The sequence below is a fragment of the Euwallacea similis genome, chromosome 4 (assembly GCF_039881205.1).
Source record: "Euwallacea similis isolate ESF13 chromosome 4, ESF131.1, whole genome shotgun sequence".
In the NCBI taxonomy this organism is placed as follows: Eukaryota; Metazoa; Arthropoda; class Insecta; order Coleoptera; family Curculionidae; genus Euwallacea; species Euwallacea similis.
In genome coordinates, this window is record NC_089612.1 from 1861982 (window position 1) to 1884744 (window position 22763).

The 22763-nt window shown below is 35.3% G+C and overlaps 1 protein-coding gene across 2 annotated transcripts in view; it reads left to right on the forward strand.

The window, feature by feature from the left end:
• Sema2a (Semaphorin 2a) overlaps positions 1-22763 on the forward strand; it is a 310532-nt gene that overhangs the window by 268268 nt on the left and 19501 nt on the right. For both annotated transcript variants that reach the window (XM_066389791.1, XM_066389790.1), the window contains one exon: positions 12189-12251. In XM_066389791.1, the coding sequence (XP_066245888.1) occupies positions 12189-12251 (63 nt within the window). The remainder of the gene's footprint in view (positions 1-12188; positions 12252-22763) is intronic.

Consider the following 22763-nt stretch of genomic DNA (forward strand, 5'->3'; position numbering starts at 1 on the left):
CGGGATAGAGCTATAAACTTCTGTCATAATTTCTTCTTTTCCTAAGTGTAAACTTAATCCCTGACTACAAATAAAAGGCCAACTGTTGAGAAACCGAAACAAATCTATCATTCATAGCCCACGGCCCATATAAACCATCGACATATAATATTTAAGACCATATTTTTATCGTGGCATCTCGGCGAGAAATCTACAAGAGCTGGCTTCCCATAAACACACTGAATCGGAAATCTCTCGGTAATAAAAACGGAAAAATAGCTCGATTAAGGTTGCACGCGCGATAGCCATCTATCACGGAAACCGACACATTCTTAACGTATTTTACCGTCTATTTCCTTCTGGGTTTTGCCAATTGTTTGTCTAGGCAAAAAGGCGAGATTGTGCAAAAGGAGCACGTGCAAAGTTGCTTCTAAAGCACATAATGAAGACTTTAGCATGATACGGGATCTGCTCCTAATAGATTTTTAGGGCATAAATCTCCCAAACATGTGAATTACGAGACAAAAGCTGCGCCGTATTAGCAGGAAATTTACGGCCCTACAATTGCTGCTGACTGTGTGCAGAATTAAAAAATATGCCTGCATCGGCAGTGTTATGAGCTATCGCAAAATCCGGGGGTTCTTTTAATATCGGAAATTACAAAATAAAACAAAATTGGCAATTTACTGTAAAATAACCCAAAAAAGTACACAGAGAACTTCACAAAATCCTCGTAACTGGCGTAACTAACGCAGGTTCAGAAACATGAAGAGTGCAAATAATAATAGAAAAGCCCAACAATGCAGGCCATGTCAAAACTGAATATTGAAACTAAACATTCGCGAGCCGAAAGTTTATCGAATCAGTCCGTACAATCGCTTTAAACGTGAACCTCATTTAAATACAACAAAGCTTTCTGAAGCAGGCCATCATGCCATTTTGCTATTTCTATTTTCTCCTGCGAGCATTCTGGACAAAGTTTTGCGGAAATTGAAATATTTGTAAAATTAGTTCCATGCCGGCGAAGAGAAATGATAGATACTTTGCATTCTTCCGCGAAATAATATAACGTAAAATTATCTATTTTAATAATGGAGATTGCTCGTGAATGAGAGAATACAGTTTCTGTTCACTAAAGAAGACAGGAAGCAGAAATCTAAACTAAAAAAAAATATATATATATATTGTCGAAAATTCAATGCAATTACGCAGATGTTTGTGCCAAGACAGCTTCCAGATTTTTGCTATCTGAAAACGCAATTTGGTTCGGCTTATGGAACTTCGACGGTGAGTGGAACTTTAAATCTGGATACAAGCCAATCAGTGACTATTCCTAGTACTCAGTATTGCTCAAAATTCATTCAGATTGACTCAGATTTCTCTAGTGAGTTCAATAATTTTATGTAGTGCACTTTCTAGTGCATTCAATGTGGTTGCATTACACTACTGTTTCTTGCTACTCTTGCATAATCACGCTACAAAATTTACTACTGATCCCTAGTTGATATCTGAGTGATTATATTGGCCCATCTTCATATTAGTGCACAAGATTTATTTGGGACCTGCAAGTTACTTTGGCTGAAAAATCTGGCAATTATGGTTCCTACAAGTTCCTAATTAATACGGTTTTACTATGTCACTGTTTTTTTTATCAATTTGGCTGTAAAATATATGATTTATGCCCAATATCTGAGGGGATATTCATCCCGAGGTTCATTGGTGGAGGTCTATGTAAGTAATTACAATTTTCCAATATTTCCTCTTCTGGATAAGTTATTTGTAGTGCAGTTTCTCCTGTTGTTGAATTTAAGTTCACTACGCCATTGTTTCTTTTTCTTTTCCAATCAATTCTTTACCAATCGAAAAGCAAAATTCCTTCTATATTCATTATAGCGATATGACTTATTGGCCCTTAATTGTTGATGCAAAAAATCTATTTTGATAGCATTTTTTTTAATGCCCCATTTAGAAGGGTCCTGTTATTGAAGTTAATGATGTTCTTAAAATTGGTTTCATTTTGCCACTTTTTTTCTGTTAATTAAATTAAAAGATCACTGTTAATTCATAACATCTGAGAGATATTTGAATGCAATTTATCATGTCTCTAAATGTGGTCATTGCACTGCTGTTTTTTTACCAATTAAGCAGAAAAATTTGCCGTTTATATACAATATCTAGGTGATTATTCACTTCGAGATCCCTTGGTATAGAAGATGTTAAATACGGGTTTACTATGCCTTTGTTTCTTTAGTGGTCAAATTACAAAATTTTCTAGTTATAGAAAATAGTTGTGTTTTGATTAACTACTAATTGACCCAAGACACTTCGGCGAAACAAATTTATTTGTTTCGTTATTTGTGACACAAATAACCATTATGAAAAACCTTATTACTATAGTTTAAAATATGTTTCACTTCTATTTCTCCACCACTCAAATTAGAAAATTTATTCCAAGTACCCAGTATATGATAAATTATTTCACCAAAAATTGCTTAACAAAAGAGGCCTATGTAAGCAGTTGTGATATTTAAAAATTTTCTTTTCTGGTTAAAAAAAATTTGCAGCTAATGTTTCGTGCCTTTAAATCTGACCCACTTCACCAATCTTGTGGCTTCACCAATTGTCCACTCATACTGGAAAAATTAGTCTGAATACGTAGTACCCTCGGATCCAATTTCCCAAAATGATTTGACAGAGGTAATCCGTCAGTATCGTTAAAAATTAGCATTTCGTTTTCTATCAATTCCTTTCATAAAAGTAAAAATCTGCTAATTTGACCTTAATGGAACCTTTCCTTGAGCAAATCCGCACGCTCTCATCCAAAACAAACTGCCATTATTTATATCCATTTAGCAAAACTTACCAAGAGCCGACCAAACCACCAGCCAGAAATTGTTTTAATATGTGGCGAGAATATTCCCCCGAAGGGAAGTTGGCGAAACTTTAAATTTTCAGCAGTCAGCCAGAGCTATCAGCAACCAGCAGTCAGCGGCAGGACTTAGGGGAAGTTTGAGACATGCGGATAAGAATAAAACACTAATACGGTCGGATAACTTCGGGTATTTGTTTTTGACGTCTCAAAGTATGGTAAATCCCGGCCGGAGTCACGAAAAGCCTTATTGACATATCGATTCCTTGAGACAACCGTGGTATATAGAAATCAAATGAGTTCGGCCTTGCATTACATGAAACATCGTTTAAAAGGCAGTTTTCTCTATATTTACTGAAAGGATATTAAACGTGTATACACTGAGCTCCCCATAGAGCCTCCGGCTGTGAGGGAAGCCGGTAATAACAGTTGTAACTTTATCGATTTCTAGAAATGCCTCTTTAAGCAAACAGTAATATGGACATAAAATTGTATCCAATCTCTTCTTTCATTTCCTTTGGTGATTCCGCTAATAAACGAAAGAGCATTATTAGGACATTTTGTTGGTCAATAATATTATTTCATCTAAATCTTACTCGTATCCAGTTACCGTAAGAATAGTAAACAGCGACTGAAGCTACTTCCGAGATTATGTTTGCAAACACAGGGAATTTAATGTCAGGTTGTGTCTGAGCAAACAATAATCAAAACTGAAATTGAAATCTCTGAAATGGGATGTTTGCCTTAAGTTTGATTATTATGCTCGAAACTGTTGCATCGCAGAAAGAACGGAAGATTAACTGGCATCGTGACTTTCTCCTTTAGAGTGGCAAACCACGTCCAATCACGTAGTAACCGAAAATTATTACTGGAGCCAAAGAAGTTTAAAGTCCAATTGATTCCTATCACGTATCAACTTAAAACTGATTCGAGAAACAGAATTACTGTTTAATAGGAGAAGGAAAAGGGAAAAAAACTAGATTAGATTTGCTTTGAATGTTCGTCTAGAGAGGGTTTGATTTTTAGTGGTAGGAAAAATAGGAAAGTGCATTGTGAGTTTGAAACTCATTTGGTTCATACCCATTATGATTTTTGGAATCGTTTCCATGTTGGTAAAGAGCAATTTAATGGAAAATAAGCATTTTGAAAACGTGTAACTGCCCAAATAAACCTCCTGCACCAATGAATTGTGTGCGATGTATTGTGTGCGAACAGGAAATTTTGCAAATGAATTGATGAAGAAACGGATGGCGATGGATGGAACCTTGCTCAAGAACACTTAAAACTAAAGATTTCAACTAATCAAGAAGACACTCTGTATATAAATTTAAGCTTGATTTACAATAAAGAAGCTATGGTGGAGAAGAATCGGCTTTAAAAATATGAAAAACGGCATTACGAAAGACTTCAGTGGATAACACTTTTAGTACGTAGTAACTACCTTAATAAATATTTCACGTCAATTAATTTTATACGAAATAATCTCTCCGATGTTATGTATTAGCAGCAAATTTTGTAGCTTGAATGATCGTGAAGAAGGGGTGTATTGAAACCATATTTGAAGACAAGATAGATCTTCTACACCATTATACGTCCGGGTGAAATAATCCCTTAAATACTATGTATTGGCAATAAATTTTGACGCTTGATTAGCAGAGAAACAGTGGCGTAATGAACCCATATTTTCAAGTACGAGAATATATAATGATAAGGTTTTCCATAAATGATTTTCTTTTTAATTATGCCCAAATAGATATTCTACGCCACTGCATCTCGGGTCATCTAATCAAGCAGATAATCTGTACACACAGGAAATTGTTAAGATCCCTTTATAAAGGAGTGGCGTCGAAGAACCGCATTTAAGGACTTGTGAAACTGCACGATAAAAAAACTTCACCAGAAAGAATCTCGAAAAATTAGAGCTGCCCTAACAGATCCTCGACACCAATGAATCCCAGGCTAATCAATCAAGTAAATATTCTTTATACGCGAGAAACGTTTAATCTGGATTTATTGAGAAGTAGTGAAAATGAACCACTTTAAAAAACTTGAGAAACTGCGCTATAAAAGTCTGTCCCAGAAAAATTTATTTTCAAACTTACGACTATGCTAATAAACCTGCGCCAATTAATCTCGGTTTAACTAATCGAGTAGATATTCTGGATACACATAATTTTTTTAATAAAAGGAAAGTGCAAACTAGAGAAAGTGCACTAGAAAAGGCTTCAGATCAGATAACTTTTTGAGAAACAAATGGCTCAGAGGACACGGGAGACTACTCTAGCCAGCCTTTTCAAGAAACGTTTGAAAAATACTAAATCTACAAACAGGTCTTTTACATCTTTAATCAACTCAGGTGTTTTAAACGTGCAATAAATTTTGCTGCTTGAATGGTAAAGAGTCAGTGGCGTAGTGAAGCTTCTTTTAGTTACATTCGAGAGTATAATTCTAAACAATTTCTTAAATAAAAAGGAAAATTTGAAAAATTTGCTATTGCCAAAATAGAGCTATTGCAGCAACCAATTTCAGAGTTGATTATCTCTCGAATATTCTATGTAAACAGGGAAAAGTGCTGCTTCATTGAAAATGATACGGTGGCGTCCATTTTGCGAGCTTGTTAATCTAAACGTGTAGATTGATTTTAACATTTTGTTAGAACAACAATGCAACAACTACACTAATGGATTTTTCGGATACCTGTGTTACAGAATCACATTTAATAAGCCGCATAACTAAAGCTAACTCGAAAGTTTACTGAGCAAGAAGTGCATATGCCTGATTATATTCCCCACTGGCCTATACAATCAAGAAGTGGAAATGGCGCCCATATTTAACCCTTCACTTGACATATTTAGCTGTTTGGTTCGTATGTTTGAAAATACTGCTCGGGTTTTATCTAGCGTTAAATTAGCTGCGTTGTATTGCGTTAAAACAAAATATTTTGCACGTTTCTCTCTATTTTACCGGTCAAAGGATCTGCCGATTATCGAATAAGCCAGCAGGCGTGTTTAAAAAGTAATTTCCGTTGCTTAATGAATTTTCTAACCTACATTGCACAGAGAAAACTATTTCCGGCCAATACTGGACTTAATAAAAAAAAATAATAAAACAAAAAGCAGAAAGAATTAGCGTGAACTCGCCTAAAGTGAAACGATTTTCCAGCGATTGCTTTTGGGCCTCCGGAAAGGAAACTGTGGCTGAAACCTGAGATAACTCAATAAGTAAAAAGGATCCAGAAAAAGGACGTCATATCAAGTATTCAGGCATTCAGAAAAAGCTGAAAACAAATGGCTGGCAATAAAACGCTTCTTATAACAGATAAGACAATTTTAAATCTGGCGTGGCAAGAGATCCGACCAGGCATTAAGGTTTAAAAAATTCAAAAGCCATTGCGAACGTTGTCGCGATAGCGATTTGTCTTCATGATTTGATTTCCTGGAGGGGACCAGGATTGTTTTCATTATCTTCTCGAAATATATTAGCGATGCTCAAGAAGATATATGAACCTAGTTTACTTCTCAATTTTACGAAGCTGATATGAGTCATCTTTCCCTACATAGATTCGATTTTGGCACTCTTAATGGCACGAAGAACTTTCAGTGAACCAATTCCGCCAGGAAATCGGCCATGCCAGGGAACATACGTAAATTCACCTTGTCCCAAACTAATTAAAGTAGTTAATTCCGCTTCCAGAACAAATGGCGGCCATTATTCGTCTTACGTTAAGAGGACCGACATCCAGACTTTCCCGGAGGATAGAGGTTTTATTGCTCTTAAAGGTTTCCAAATATTTTCCTTCTAATCTATTTACCGCTATGTGGCTCAAACAATTCCTCTAAAATTGCTCGATTTTAGATAATCTAGTATTCCCGAAAGTTTCCTTATTCAAGGCCGCTTTGTGCCTTTTCCAATAAAGTTAATAATATCTCACTCGGTGAGTGCCGTTACCTCGACCCAGCTCTCTAATAGACCGTAAACCAAGTTTTAATATCAGAAAATGTGTTTTTAATCTAACATATTTCTCCTGAATACAGCCAAACACTATACCAATTTCTTAAATGTGACTGTGAGGCCATATTGTTAAACGGCTGTTTCGTTTTATTTTTAAACTCCAGTTGATATTGCTAAATTCTTTTCAAACGAGATTGGCTTGGGAGGATCGTTTAATTTGGTTAAATCAAGTTAATTTCAGAAACCTTCCGACGGTGTAACTGCACACGAGATAGGGAAAAGATTTAAATTACATGAATGGTACATCCATTGATCACAAATCAGCATTTCGTGCAAGATGCAAAACAAGGCAAATCTGGAAAAATGCATATTCAAAGCTATGAAAGCTAGCAATCCATAGAGGACACGGAAGACGGGGATTATGCAAGGTCCTTCTCATGGATGCAATAAAAAGCTGCGGAAAAATTTAAATAAATTCTTGGACCAACATTTAGAGAAGTAAATTTTAGATTTTGTTTCAAAAAAGGAAAAGAGTGGAGATTTTTAACCATGAAAAAAGTTTCAAAGTAAAAATTGGACCAAAATCTATCGTGAAATTGAAACGATTTTTTTCACAGATTTTGACAATTTCAACAACCAACCAAAGCACTCTTAGAATGATGTAAAACCACTGAATAAGAGGTTTGACGGAAGAAATGCAGAGCTCTACGTATTCAAGAATGTATTTAGTATTGGGATATTTTTAAGCAAAGTTAATCGTATCAAGAAACAATTGTGAGCAAATTTAAAGCAAGCCATTCTATGAAATGAAGCAAAAGACCGCTAATCAATGGAGAACATTGCAGAAGAACAGGGTCATTAATAGCACTCAATGGAGAAAATAGAAGGGTGCAATTCTAAAGAGTTTTACCTACTCTTCGAGGTGATTATTTCGACCTTTTTCATCAAAATTTGACAGTATCAAGAGGGATTAAATGCGACTTTGAAACTGTAATAAAACTTCAATAGAGAGTTGAATCGACTCGATGACAGCAATCCATCGAAAAAATCACTGAATGCTCCTTTCCACCTCTTGTTTTACACACAAAAATTGTTCATTTACAATTTTTTTACACAAACATTTTGCAGTGTCAAGAAAGAATAAAATTACGAAAAATAATACATTAATGCACTAAGACTGATGACAAAGATGAGACACCCTGACAATACGCTACACAATCCAACAATTGTCAGAAATGGACCATTCTGAACCCTCTTTGCTTTACAAGACAAACAAGACAATCGCGCTTCCTTTTCCCATCAACCATTCAATTGGAACATTTCCAAATATATTTTTTTCCTTTCCATTCTTTGCATTTTATGAATGATTATTTATGTACAGATATAAATATTTTTATCACAAGGGCAGAAAGACTAAATGATGATCGCAAAAGGCGTTAAGGAGAGGTCAACGATTTATCCCGTAAATGCAGAAATTGCGAGTTTTTTCGTGAAAAATTTACAGTTTCAGGAAGAATCAAGTGCCAATTTAAAACTGTGAAAAGTACTATAATAGATCGCTAAAAAACTAGTCAAGGACACCGCAGAAGGCTGATGTAGCGGCTTTTTATCGTGGTTGCGGTACGGTGAGCTTTTCCACAAAATACTAACACGTTCAAGAAGGATGGCGTGCAGATTTAAAACTACGCAAGGAAATTTAATGGATCTGGGAACCGGCAATTAATAGAGGAAAACGACATCAAAATTAAATACTACGAGAAGTACACTGGATCAGCAGTTAATGGAGAAACGAAAGGATGCATTTCTACAGATAACTTCTCATGGATCCTTTCCAGAGTAACGGGTCATTTTGAAAAAAGATTGAATGCATATTTAAAATTATGAAGGAAACTTTAATGAATCACTCGATCAATGAAAGGCGACTGGCAATGCAGAAGTTTTGATTGAGTCACATCTAAACCTTGTATAGAAGGAAGTGAAAGTCAAACTAAAACTTGAAATATGAGTCCCCTTAAAGCTGCAATTTAGCAATACACTTACGGAACGCCGCTCGAGTCCAAATCCTATAACCGAACTCGTCTAAAGTTTTAAGTAAAATCGTATACTCTTTTTACGATCCTTTATTTTAAAATAACTCCCGGCAAATAACTTTTGCGCTAGAGGGGAAGTTTTACGGCACGATTTCGTAAAACTGGAAAAGTAATTTATACGGAAACAAAAACACTTTATCCCGGTAAAACCAATGCTGATGAGCGAGCGGCGAAGACTTGAGAGGAGCAACGAATGGATAAAGTGTCAATATTTGCTGGAGGCCACGGCGAATAAGGGAATGCTTTTAGGAAACGATGGGATCGTGTCGCTTGTAATAAAACTTCTTTACTCCTTTTTTCAACACAGATTTGTCCAAGTTTTAATGCAAAATTACGCACTCCCTACTTGCCGTGGAAACCTAGGATGATCTGTAGGAAAGACGTTCAAACGATATGTTTTGGAATTAGGAATGATTGAAAATAGACGACATACATCACGCCTGTTTTGAGGCTTCGCAGTTCTCAAGCAAGTCATTATCTTACATCTGGAAATTGGCTGCGATTTATCTAACTAACAAGTAGAGCGTCGACTCTTGGAGGAATCCCAAACCTACTTATTAATTCTGTACTCGCAGCCGTGTCAATCCCACATCACATTTGGCCGACAAAACACTTTCCGTTAGGAGTTTACGTTTTCTGACTAGAATAATTGAAAATAATTCCCTGGAAGCGAGTAAAACGGTAGAGAGGTTACTTCAGGTTAGCCAGACATTCAATTGATGCTTTCATTAGGTGTTATTTGGGGAGCTTCGCTCTTCAAAATTTTATTTTTAAGGACGAGCATCAGCGAAGCTGAATTTCTCTCTTCCTCTTCCTTGTATAAATACCACGCATTCTCTCGTCTCAAATGTTAGAAATTTAGAATAATGTACGAATGTTCTTGTGTAGATTGAGAAAAAGTTGGGGGGAAAATGTATTTTAATTTTTTTTTTCTTTAGAATGATAAACGTTTTGGAGCAAAATACATTATGATTTATCTAAAGGTTAATAAAGGCGCAAAAGGAAAAATGAGCGCTATAATAGTAGTTTATGACTGATTTCTGTAAGTTAAGAGCGTTCGGTAGGAACACAATGTCGAATTATGTTCTTGGAAACTAGAAAAGAAGGGAGAGAAAAACGGGGAGTCTCAGTAAGAGCCTCGTTATGAGATTTTTCATTTACTTCTTCCTTTGAAAATGTAAACATCAATGAATCACTTTGTTGCTGTCTCAGTACATACAAGGTCCAATTCTATTCTTGGAGACTGGAAAAGGACCGAAACAGAAAAAAAGAGTCCCAAATAGCTTCAGTAGTAATAGCTAGTAAGCTTCAGCTTCCGGTTTGAGGTTCTGCACAATGTTCCCTTCCTTGACTGAAAGTTTAAACACCAGTGCATCCCTTTGAAGAAAACAGCTGCATTTTCGAAAAAGTGACAGGCGAAGAGAGTCAAATATGTTAGAGTCGTGTTTCACTCCCTACTTCTTTGCAAACTTTTAGAATAAAACTACATGCAACGACGAACAATTCGCCCTACTTTAGTAGTCTGATTCTCCCTATAAAATGTCATGTTTATTGTCCAACGATTTGACGATTTCAGTTATTTCCACCTTAAAAATATCTTTCTGATAGATCTAAAATAAAATAAAAAGGATCTCCCATTTCGCGTCTAGTTAAAGCAACAATTTCCCGGTTCATTCGACCGTAAAATGCATCTTGTCATTATTAAAACGCAATTGCAGAGGTATATTTTTAAATGGTCCTTAAAGTTGATAGTTTGTTCCGTAACCACCGTTAAGCTGAGTGGAAGCAATTTGAGTAATAGCTGAAATTATGGCCTCAATGGCTGAACATTTGAGTCTCAAGACCTCATCAGGTACAATGAAATTTAAATTATCGTCGAGGAAAAAAGACAATTAAATACTCCAAGAAAACTATCTATATTATTCAGGGTGTTTGGAAAATTTGGTACAAAACTTAAGGAGGTGAAAACCAAAAAAATAAAAAAGTTGTTATAAACATTGGTTCTACGGAGTACCGTTCTTGATATGGGGCCCTCCTCCAAAGGGTCCTATCATCTGGATATTTTTTAAAATAACTTTCTTCTGGTTAAGACAATCGAATGAACATTGTAGGTAATAATCATGCCATAAGTGTCTTGAACTATCGTAAGTTTCATCAATACCGATTTTTCTCGATCGAATTATAAATAAGGGCAGTTTTTTAACTATCTTGACCAGAATGTTTTTTATTCCTTTGCATTATCAAGCAAGTAATATTATTTTTTATTTAATTAGATTTTTTTGAAAAAAAAAATGTCTTTACTTTTTTTTGAATTCTGCGTAGTTTATTAAAAAATAATTATTTTTTAAATAATGTATGACTCAGATCAATAACATTTTTTAACATTTTCAAATAGTAGGCAATATTCATGGTGACAGTTTCATTGTAGTAATTGCTACTTTAGCGTGCCATCACTTATATTCTTACATTTCTTTAGTTTCTTAGTTATGACCTTAGTTAGAAAACTACCCTTATCGATTTTGATATGAAACTTATTATAGTTAAAGCCCTTATGCTATGATTATTATCTACAATTTTCATTCCATTATCTTAACCAGAAAGAAAGTTATTTTAAAAAATATCCAATTTATAGGACCCCTTTGGAGGAGGGCCCCATATCAGGAACGGTACTCCGTAGAACCAATGTTTATAACAACTTTTTTATTTTTTTGGTTTTCACCTCCTTAAGTTTTGTACCAACTTTTCTAAACACCCTGTATTTCAGTTTTAATTCCCAGGCGTTGCACTCCCCTGCCTTTTATGACAAGGAAGGGGTAACATATTTTCTGTAAATGATTAACGTATTATGACACTTTTTTGACTGGCAAATTTGTAAGGCTGAAAGTTCCCTAAAATTGTATATATCTGAATCATTCTCGGATGTTCGGAATCGTTCCGGCACACAGAAAATCAGTCTCTATTATTATGTGTTAATACAAAGCACTTTTAAATCTGTGCATTTCTAGGCATGTAATTAGTAAAACATCTGATTAAAAGAATTATCTATTGACATGAAATTCCGTTTATGGCTGTTTAATTAAAGTGCAAACATTAATGAGAGCCGAAACGTGCGCTATTTAAAATCTTGCAAAAATCCTAACGATGTAATTTAGAGCAGTTTTGAGGACCGAAGCTGCACCCTCATTATTTTTCCTAATAGCGTCATTAAACCATTGCGCTAGTTAAAATCATTTTATGTCGATTTATTTATAGGGCTTAATTGGAAATTATCGGTTTATTGAATATTGGTTTTGTTGCAGAGAGACGCCCTCAACTTGGAGCCTTCCAACGTAGCTAATTGCGTATCTAAAGGAAAATCGGAGGTAAGTTTACAGTAGAACAGAATCTCTCTCGAGAGTCACTAAACTAAACAGTTCCCTTTTATGTTTGAAACCATTAGTCTTGCATAAATAAGTCCCTTAGTTAAATCAGTATTATTTTATTTTTGCGCGTTAAGTCCTCGCTCGAAAGATCGTATCTTCCCTTTCATTAAATCTGAAACAATAAAAAGACCCCGAGTAGTGTTTTTGTTCTTACAATTAGTAGAATTAGGACCCGTGGCAACGTATTCCTGATTTAATTAAACAGCCCTCGACCCGGCTCCTTGAGGCTGAAATTAAACCTCACAACGCTGCATAGCTCTCGAATATTTTCCACGACAAAGTTTCGTAGCTGTGTTATTATTAAACAGCTACAATTTAAATCTAGTTTACGCTTCACGAACTGCGTTCTAGAGTTAACTATTAAGCCAGTTTAGTAGCGGTTGACGTGATTTCTGAAATTAATTTTATGGCTTCGACACCTCAGTAGTCCTTGGCGACATGATGTACGCAAGTCTTTAGATCGATATTATTGACAGTAAACTGAATTAATTTCTTATGGACAGGAGCCAGGACAGAATTTTTATTTTATTTTTTATTTTAGAAAAATGTTTATTGGACTTCCATTTTTTTAAACATAAAAATTCCTAAGAGCAAGAAGACTTCTTTGCCTATGGAGTTTGCTGTGTGATTGTAGCTTTATTTTTTATATTTGACTTTGTTAAAATCACTCACAATTTTTTCTAAGAAAAAGGAACCTCTATCCAATTATCTTTGATGTAAAATTTGTACATTTGTAGAGTGTAAATACTTGCAACTAATTTTTAGTTGTTTAACAAGATTTTAGTGGCTGTGACAATGCTTTGTTGTGTTTTGGATAAACAACGTTTTTAATTTTGTTCTCTGAAGTTTTTGCGAATCAAGTCTTAATTGACAATAAGAAAAACCTAAGCCAATGGCTTACAGAAATACTCCAAAAAGTTGGGAAATATCTTATAATTGAAAGCAAGTTTAAGGGATTATTAGATCATTTGATTTTTGAAAAATTTGCAGATAATTCAGGGATTCCTCAATCTGTTTTTTTTTTGCATCTAGAGCTCAACAGGTTTTAGCACTTGGAACTGAAAAGTGTAATATCCCCACAACATTTTTCCGTTGGAAAAGACAGGAAATTTATATGTATACATTATCCAGAATATCAATTGATCAAATTAAAAAAAAAAAACCTTAAGGCCACCATATCAGTTTTTATCAATGTGTAGCCGAAAAGTTACAGATTCCTCACTAAAATTTGACCCGACACATTTATCCATCCCGGAAATCACACTCTTCGGCTGCAGGATTAACCATCAGATCAGAGACGAATTGCCAATTACCATAGTATAACACTAGTTCAATAATAGAATAATACAGTGCTCTAAGATAGGATTGTATGCACTCCGCAATAACGCGGACATTGAATTGTCCTCCCAGACCTTGAGTTGAGAGTTAACAAAATATTTGCAATTCAAATTGGGTCACCGTAATCCCGGTTTAAATTAAATTCAATCTGTGGTTCTCCAGATTGATTGGAGGTCCAATTAACGCAGAACATAGATATTGATCATCTTGAAGGATCAATTTTAAAAATAAATAACGTGTGGAGGAGATTACGTTTACCCTGATGAGCTGTAACCAATGATTGTGAATTATTTTTTTCCGATTGAATGCGAAAAAAGCCGATTGCAGAGCCATGGATTGAAATATGTAAACTTTCCCAGAAGCGTTGGTCCGAATATTGATTATTTAATTTTAAACGCATAACAAATAATTACTTTCTGGTTTATTGCTATTTTTTATATGTCGAGACACACCCTCTGAAAGAAAGTCAGAACGGCTGTCCGAGAGGGAGCATAAAATTTAAGGATCTAAAAACGCCTATTTTGACGTATTGGCTCAATAACACGTTTCTAATGTCCGGATCGCGTGATCAACGAACTACTTGTATTTCCCCTTTAGTAAGAAAATTCGTAGGTAGCTTTCACGTTGACAGCCTATAATGCCGGCTTTTCAATGGGTAACTGAAGCTACCAAGCTATCCGGATAAAAAATGCCGAAATTGCAAAGGAGAAGTGGTAAATTTAATTTAGTGCACGTTCCTCATCTCCGCTATTCCCAGCTCTTTTGGAATATGTATGTTATCTACGACAGTGCGCGAATGGGCTAGGGAGTTGCCGCATATCCATATTAGATAGATGTTATACATAAAACAACCTGAGGGTAGCGTTTAGGATTGAGAAAAAAGTTTTTTCGGGCCTCTGAAGGGTTTTCTTATTTGGGAAAGTCGGATGACTACTTTAGATTCATACGGCGGGAATTGGGCTTATTGGATTAAATTGTCCAAAAAAAGTAGAGAAATGGGGGAATCAGCAAAACAAAATTTGAAATGTAAACGAAATTTGGAGTATAACAGAGCAGCAATAGACTAGACTAGAAGCAAAAATAAAAAATTGTGCAGGAACGTGCGACAATACACAAAATAAACATCACAATGAGAATATTTACGATATTTCGCAAGATTTATGAAAATTCAACTTACTATAATCAGAAGAATTTCCTTTCAATTAGAAACTGATAGATGTGCGGTCTGAAGATATCCTCTGCAAAACCACAAAATTGAGAAGAAGATAATCTTTTTGGATTCCTGTCAAATTGTTTCAATAAAATTCAGGATTTAGTCAGAAATCACTACACTCAAAACTTCAAAGTGAATAAATCTTGCAGTTTCATGAATACAAATCAATCAAAAGATTTGATTTGAAGAATTATTGTGGACTTCTCTACATCATACCTTCAAGTTTCAGAAATGTCCTGTCCTCTTTTTTCGTTTATTAAATTCTGTTTAATTTAGGTTAGTTAAACATTCTTAATCCAAAACTACATTTTATGCAGTGTGTTCTTCCTCCGAATCACGTTATTTAAAATCTCACTTCAATAAGCTTGCCCTAATATATGTATAGTTCTTATTCAACCACGTCACTTCGCGGGTCACGATGAAAGGAGCTGAACTTGTAAAAGGGTCTTTAGAACTTCTCCTGTTGTACTCAGTATTAATAGTTTTCATTTTGACCCCGAATCTAAATTTCTCGAAGAAAAACTAAATTTACACAAAAACTATATTTATGGCGCGAAACCGAATTTATAGGGGAATTCAATTTTTAACGTAATTAATTGAATTGTTGATATATTGGTACTCAATTTGGCGAGAAATTCAACATGTAGAGAAATTATATTCACAAAAAATTCGACTTATTAAATTCAAGACAACAATATCAAAAGCTACTCTAAACACTGCCAGTCCACAGTTCAACTAATACCTAACTGCTTAACCTTGCACAAATCGCAAAGAAGTAAGATTGAGCTTTCGCCATATTCAAAATGATCATGTTATTGTCACCGCTAATACTACACATTTTACTTCGATTAGAGTTTGCTCATCTGTGCTCAGAGCTCGACATAGTTCACTTTCATTCGCCACCAGCAATGCTTCAGTCCAGTGACCCTGCAGAAAATGCAGTCAAGAATTTAAGTGTCTAGAAGGCCCTAGACGAATCCAAAAATAATCCGGATTCCATTGTCGCAGCGTCCAACTATACACTACACAGTGAATCGACCTACAAATCGCCGGCTGAGATTGGCATGCCACAAAAATTATCTCATCGCCTATATTTTGAAATGTTTTCGGTCAGATTAAATTTTATGTTGTGGTTTTTCAAGTTCTATTTTATTCACATATTTTAAAAATCATATAAATTATAAAATTTGTTAGTTTAAGTGAAAAAATCGCCTTCATATAGAAGGTAAATAAAAAGGCATCAAAACCAAGTCTATTACAAGTGTAATTAAATTTATAAAAAAAGACTAAATTCTTTGTAAATTTGCAATACAATATGTTTTTAGTATCTTGCATTTCCCCCTCTTGCCTTCACAACAGCTTTCATTAACCTTGGTAAACTTTCAAAAAGCCTATGGATGTATACTTGCTTCAAATTGTACCAAATTGCGTTTATTTCACGTTGAAGGTCATTAATGGTTATAAATGACGCCTGATGGTGCTGTATCTTCCAGCCTATACGGTTCCATTGATGCTCCATTGAATGAAGGTCTGGGCTGTAAGCTGGCCAGTTTAATGTAGCAACATTTACTTCTTCAAGATAATCTCGTACTATCTTAGCAGTGTGTGGTCTTGCATTATCGCGCATTAACATACAATTGTCGCCAATAAAAGGCCCATATGAAAAACATGGGGTTCTAGGATATCCCTTATTTATCGATTGGCCGTCATTCTGCCGTCATCAACACCCACCAACTCTGTTCGTCCATGATAAGAAATTCCGCCCCATACCATTATTGTCCTACCTCCATAACTTTTCTGTTCTCAAGAGTTGCATTGATAATACTGCTCTCCCGGCCTTCGGCACACTGACATGCACCTGTCCGAAGAATACAAACTAAATCTACACTCATCTGTAAAGAGAATATTGGACCGTTCTCCCAGACCCCATCCAGTATGCTTTTTAGCAAACTGTAAGCGGCAAACTCGATGTTTTCTGATAAAACGTGGGCCATTACCTTGAACCATTGCTCGCATGTAGTGCTCTGGATTTCTTCTGGTTTACACACAAATCTGTATATTTCGAGCAGCTAAGAGTTCATTTTGGAGCATCTGAACAGTGCAATGTCGAGTTCTTAAGGCCAAAAACTTGTAAAAAACGACCATCCACACTTGTAGTTCTCCTACGACCTTGTCCTTTTCTTCTAGAACACTCTCCGGTTTCTCTATATCTTTGAACAGCTCTTGAACGCTCTGTTGTACACCCATTAAATTTACCACGTATCTTTGATTTCTCCCCTCTTCTACTAGGTCAGTAACTCTAACGACTTCCTCATCGGTCAAATGACGTGTTAAACGTTGTGGAGCAGCCATAATTAATAAAGTTAGGACACAATTTTAATTACCATAAATAAATTTCACGGCAAAAAATACGGAATAAAATCTTATATTGCAAATCAGTGCCTCTCAACGTTTATTCTAGTAAAAAAAGTAAATAAACAAAAACGATATGTTTTTTTACTGTAACTTATCGGTGAAGGATGGTCTATTCAGAAAACATGCAAAAACCTGTCACAAAAAATTTAACATGGTAAAAATATTGATAAATTTTAGTGATGAGATAGTTTTCGTGGGGTGTGTATTTTTAGATGCCACACATGCACTTCTTTGCACGCCTTTGCAAACCCAAACTGGGACCTCAAATTTACAAGATCTCAATTAGCCAGTAAGGAACGTCAAGTTTCATCGTCGAGCAAAATCTCGTCGTTTTGATGTAGAACAGGTGTTACAGCAACTTGAACTGGTTCGCGTATTAATGGAAAGATCATCAGGCTCATCGGATAGGCTGCGGTCGAGATTCAACATACAGCCGGCACATCGGTCAAATCTGGAAAAACTGGACTCTTTTGATGTAACAGAACCTCAACCGCATCCTGTCGATATGAATCAAGATAATGATTGGAATGCGGTGCTCGCTTCTCAAGAGGAAACATTGCGAGCAACCGTTAAAGCATTCCAGTTGGAGGATGACTTCCATACGTCGTAGAGATACTAAATTTATAGAAAGATTAGATTTGTAGAAAAGCGTATGATCTATTTTTTTATTGAATAAAAACAAAAATCTCTATTTTCGTAAAAATCCACATTTGCATTGATGCCTTACGTACATAACCTATTTATCCTTTCGATTCAGAACTACTAGAGACTTCCAAAGTGAAAAACCATCCATCAATGTGCCTCTAAGGCAAACTTACCATACAGGTACGTCACAAGACTTCCTGAAACACAATTCCCAGGCAGACACACGTGTCAAGTCCTTCAACGTTTCCCTTCCAAGAACACATGAAATATTTGTATTCGTGATAGAGCAAGAGAAGCAATTGCATTTTAAAAAATATACCAGCTCCTTTGTTCCAGACGTACACATGTCGGGATTTGTGACATCTATAGGGGGGAAAGAAAGCATAACTGTTTATCTTCATTTTTCTATAAATATGTAAATCAGCCAAGCTTTTACCAAATGAAAATTTTCCATTATTGCCATAGAGGAACTCGAGAGTGATCCAGCGTCTAGAATAGAACTAATAAGGATCCGGCATTTATTTAACGGTTCGCTCTAGTGAATTCAAACAGTTTCCAACTTTGGCATTATAAATAATACTAATGCTGATTTGTATCCAATTTGGTAAAATGCATGCATGTGTATGGACTGCGCCGCGGTTCCGTATAAAGTTATCCGGAATATAAAATAGGTAGTATGTAAAACTGTCACGTTACAAGTTAAAATTTATAGAACAAGTGGATAACTGGATAACTTTTCATGTTCAGGTTTTGGATTCACGCTGCGCCAGATTAAATTAGATATACGGTAAGTTTAATGGGGTTGAAACTAACTCTTTTTAGCTGATTTTTGCGCCAAACGGGGAAATGTGTGCAGGAATATGGAATTTCTTCCTGATATCAATTTTCGCTGATTTAATTATCTGTTCAAGTGGACGCTAGTACAGGTAATTCTATATTGCAGCCGCAATCCCTTCAAATAGGTCCGCTTACACAGGCGTATTATGGCAGCTGCAAATATCGGATGAACTGGCTGCAAAGCCATCCGAATTAGTATTTACAAATCAAATAAACCAAATGCGCTTTTCGTGTAATTTAGAACACTAAATTCTCAAAAATCGACAGCCTGTTTTATAGTCATCATTTATTAATTACTTTTAATGTTTCATTTGCCAGCGCAATGCATTTTCCATTGGTTATTTAATGCTTTTATCTTATCCAGAAGTAATTGATCCCCGACAAAATGGACGTATAAATAAAACTCGCCCATCATAGGGAATTAATTCTCAAAATTTTAACATGAAGAGATAAAAGGGGCCGATATTAATTTGAAATCCCGAAACGCGGCCAAATGGAGTGAAGAGGCTCGTTTCCCAATTACAACCACTTAGCTTGATGGTGCTCCGGCTAATTATATCGGGAACGCGAACATGCACTCCAGGATTTTTGCCTCTAAAGTCTTTCTGAATATTTGATCGTTGGTTTAACTGTTTATGAGCTAAAATCTGGCTTGGGTTACTTCTGGTTGGTAAATTAGTTCTCTCCTTCCGTTCGAAACTTTCCGGCCTTCCAACCGAGTAAAGAAGGACCATGAGGGAAATCTAACGAACGAGCAAAAATCCGGGAGTAAAAGGAAAATGCAAAAGCAAGGTATAGATGAAAAATATAAATCGAACATTTAAAAATAAAGTTCTATTCGAAAAACAATTCAAAATTAATCAAGAATCAAAGAACAATATATGTGATACAACACAAATATAAATAAATTCATGAAAAACGTCGAGGTTTTGTCCATACGAAGGCACAGAAGAGCAACAATAAATTTCACAATTTTTTTCATTTAATTCCTGTAATTCTAAATCTACAATAATTACAGATTCGATATACGGAACGTTTTTTCGCGTTTTGGTTTTGATCCTTCATTCCTCCAACCCAGTTCAATGGGAATACATACAATATGACGATTTTGGATTACTTTCATCAGCGGATCCTTTTTTAATCAGACGTATATATGGATACACGCGGATTAACAAAGTTAAGCTGAACCAAATATGGACTGGTTGTCAAAAGTACAAAATGTGATGTGTTGAAGGCCATAAATACCGAATCTCATTAATCAGAGGATATAGGAAAGAAAAATTCTGGAAAAAAGTTTTGCTTAAATGATAGATATTTTTTTTAGCTCTCAGTTCAAGGAAATGTGTCTGAAAAACTCCCTGTAGAAAAAGAGACATTACATTGAAAATGAAAAGTAGGGACGAAAAAGCAAAATGAAGCTGAGTAATTACAAGACAACTAGAAGAATCCGGAAAAAAAATAAATTTGGGAGTGAAGCATGTATGATCAGCGATAAAAGCAGAGAAAGAAACTTCAGAATAACAGAAAGGCACTGAGAAGATCAAGAAAAGGTGACTGAAAGAACATATTGTGTATTTGTAAACTATACGAAACTTGAAATGAAAACAAGTTTCGGATGCAACCAAAATTAAACTAAAGCTAACCCAAATTAACTTGAACATAACGTTCTTTTAAATACGACAGTATTGACAACAAATTTATAAAAGCCTCTAGAATTTGAAGATATTGTTATGTACTATATCTCTTCAAGTATTCTATAAATCAGCTAATTCGTTTATTACATATCTTCTCGAATTCCAGAAATTAAAGTTGGTTTTCAATTTAAAGATCCCCATTCAGTTTCTAAGTATATCCCCAAACCAAGATTTCTTCAAAATTTTCGAATATTAAATGATATATGTACTTTGAACCCCTTCTGTAAATTTCCATATTGTCTACAATTTGATTTTTACTAATTTTCGAATTTTCGTCAATCAAATAAGGAACACCCAAGGAAGTTATTTTGCAGAAAAAATAGGAAAGAAAGAAAGGAAGAAGAGTGATGAAAAGAGAATGAAAGGTCAAAGAAAAAGACCAGATATAAATATCAAAACAAGAATTTAAACTAAGCTGGAAGAAAGAAATAGAAAGATTTCAGAAAAAGTTGAATAATCATGGATGACATGAGCTAATTAGACAGTATGTACGTTTCTGTAGGGTCATTTATTTTGAAGGCTTGGAAGGAGCTGGGAAGATTTTGCAGGTCATCATACAGACGCAATACTATGAACGAAACAGATTATACCGAGATAGAAGAAGAAATTGAGAGAGATGAAGAAAATAAAAGAACAACATAGATGAATTGATAATAATAAGGAAAGAATTCATTCTGTATAAGCCCAGTTAAAGGAGGAATATTGCGAAGAAGCTGATGCATTTAAATGCCAAGATACAAAAAGAAAAAGATGCAGAATGGGAAATATCTAAGCAAATTGTTAATACTGAGGTGATAAATACACTAAAGAACGGAAGATATAATTAAATGCAAATAAACGAATGAAACGACGAAGACTCGAAAGAAGTTGAACCAAACTTTGTGTCTGTCAAATATAGGTGTATATGGAAATTTGAGGACTGTTCGCCAAAAGGACTTGGACGTACTTTCTAGGATAATTTCTTAATCCCTTAAACTTCACATTTTAAATTATTTAAACTCGATTCCAGCAACAAAAATTTCCGATCTCCAAGGATATGAACCTACTTTTCAATTTTTCTAGCGCGACCAAGTATTATGCTGGTGTCGTATAAAGTAGGACGTACAGAGATGAGAGACTCTTCCATTACATACATGCACTTCAAAAGCAGTCGATACGAGGTGTAAATTAGAATTCAGCCCCAAATCGTTCCACTTAACGTATAAAGTGCAAAGTGGTTCGAAAATTTAATTCTCCTTCGTACTCGGAAAACAGACCGAATGAAAAAAAACTGATTCATTACACATTATATACATATAAGTTATTAATTAATAAGATAATTAAAAAAGTTAAGAATAAGTCAAGTTCACACTTGAATCTTTTAATACTTGTCAACCTTGTCAAAGTTATCGAGAGAAGTACTGGAAACTTGACATTCACCCACATTTCCATTCTTTGGAAAATATTGCCCTCTTTCCACATTCCACCTCTAGTCACTGTTAGGGAGGCAAATTAAAACCAACATTCTCGGCAACTTCGTAGCGGGCCGAAATAATTTAATCTATTTATAATGTTTATATAATACTACTAGTGAGGTAAAAGCAGGTGTGCGATAGAACTTTTGCCAACTTTGCTTTGGCCGAAACTTTCACGGAACACGCCGGAGTAAAATTATTTGTAATTATAGAGCGATGCGGCTTTTCCAACTTTTAATTAGCCCTTATTATAACACCATAAAGCAGTCTGGCTTGCACAGGGCTCGTTTGTTCTCGTTGTGCTGGTTGAGGGTAGTTTTTTGACCCAGGTGCATCTTCTTATTTTGAAGGAATTCTCAATTATAAACGTTTGCCAGTAGAACGTTGTGACGCGCCAGTGATTTTAAGGCAATATCGTTAGTTCTTTTCAAAGAGAGGGACGAAAAAGGCTTGGATAGGAATACAATCGTTTTTAGGGATTATTCAGTTTAAAAAATTTGCCTCTTGAACATCGTGGGGCACTATCTCATAAGTTATTTCAGGTTCTGATTTGCAGTTAAAGGTACATCTTCCCCCCCCCCCCCCCCCCCCACTACCTCTAAATGTGACCTTTTGCATTGATTAATAAAGTGACGAAATAACGAACTTGAAGAACGGTCTACGGGCTTTCAAACCCTATTAAAATCAGTGGCGCAACAAGTCGGTAATATGACAAAATGGAAGCTTCAAACTCGATAAAATTATGCAAATATCTTTCTGTGTCGCAGTTGTAAATACCTCTTCAGTTCGCCCCTGAATGAGTACGCCACTAATTAAGTGACGAAATGCAAAACTTAAAGAACAATGTTTGCTCTAT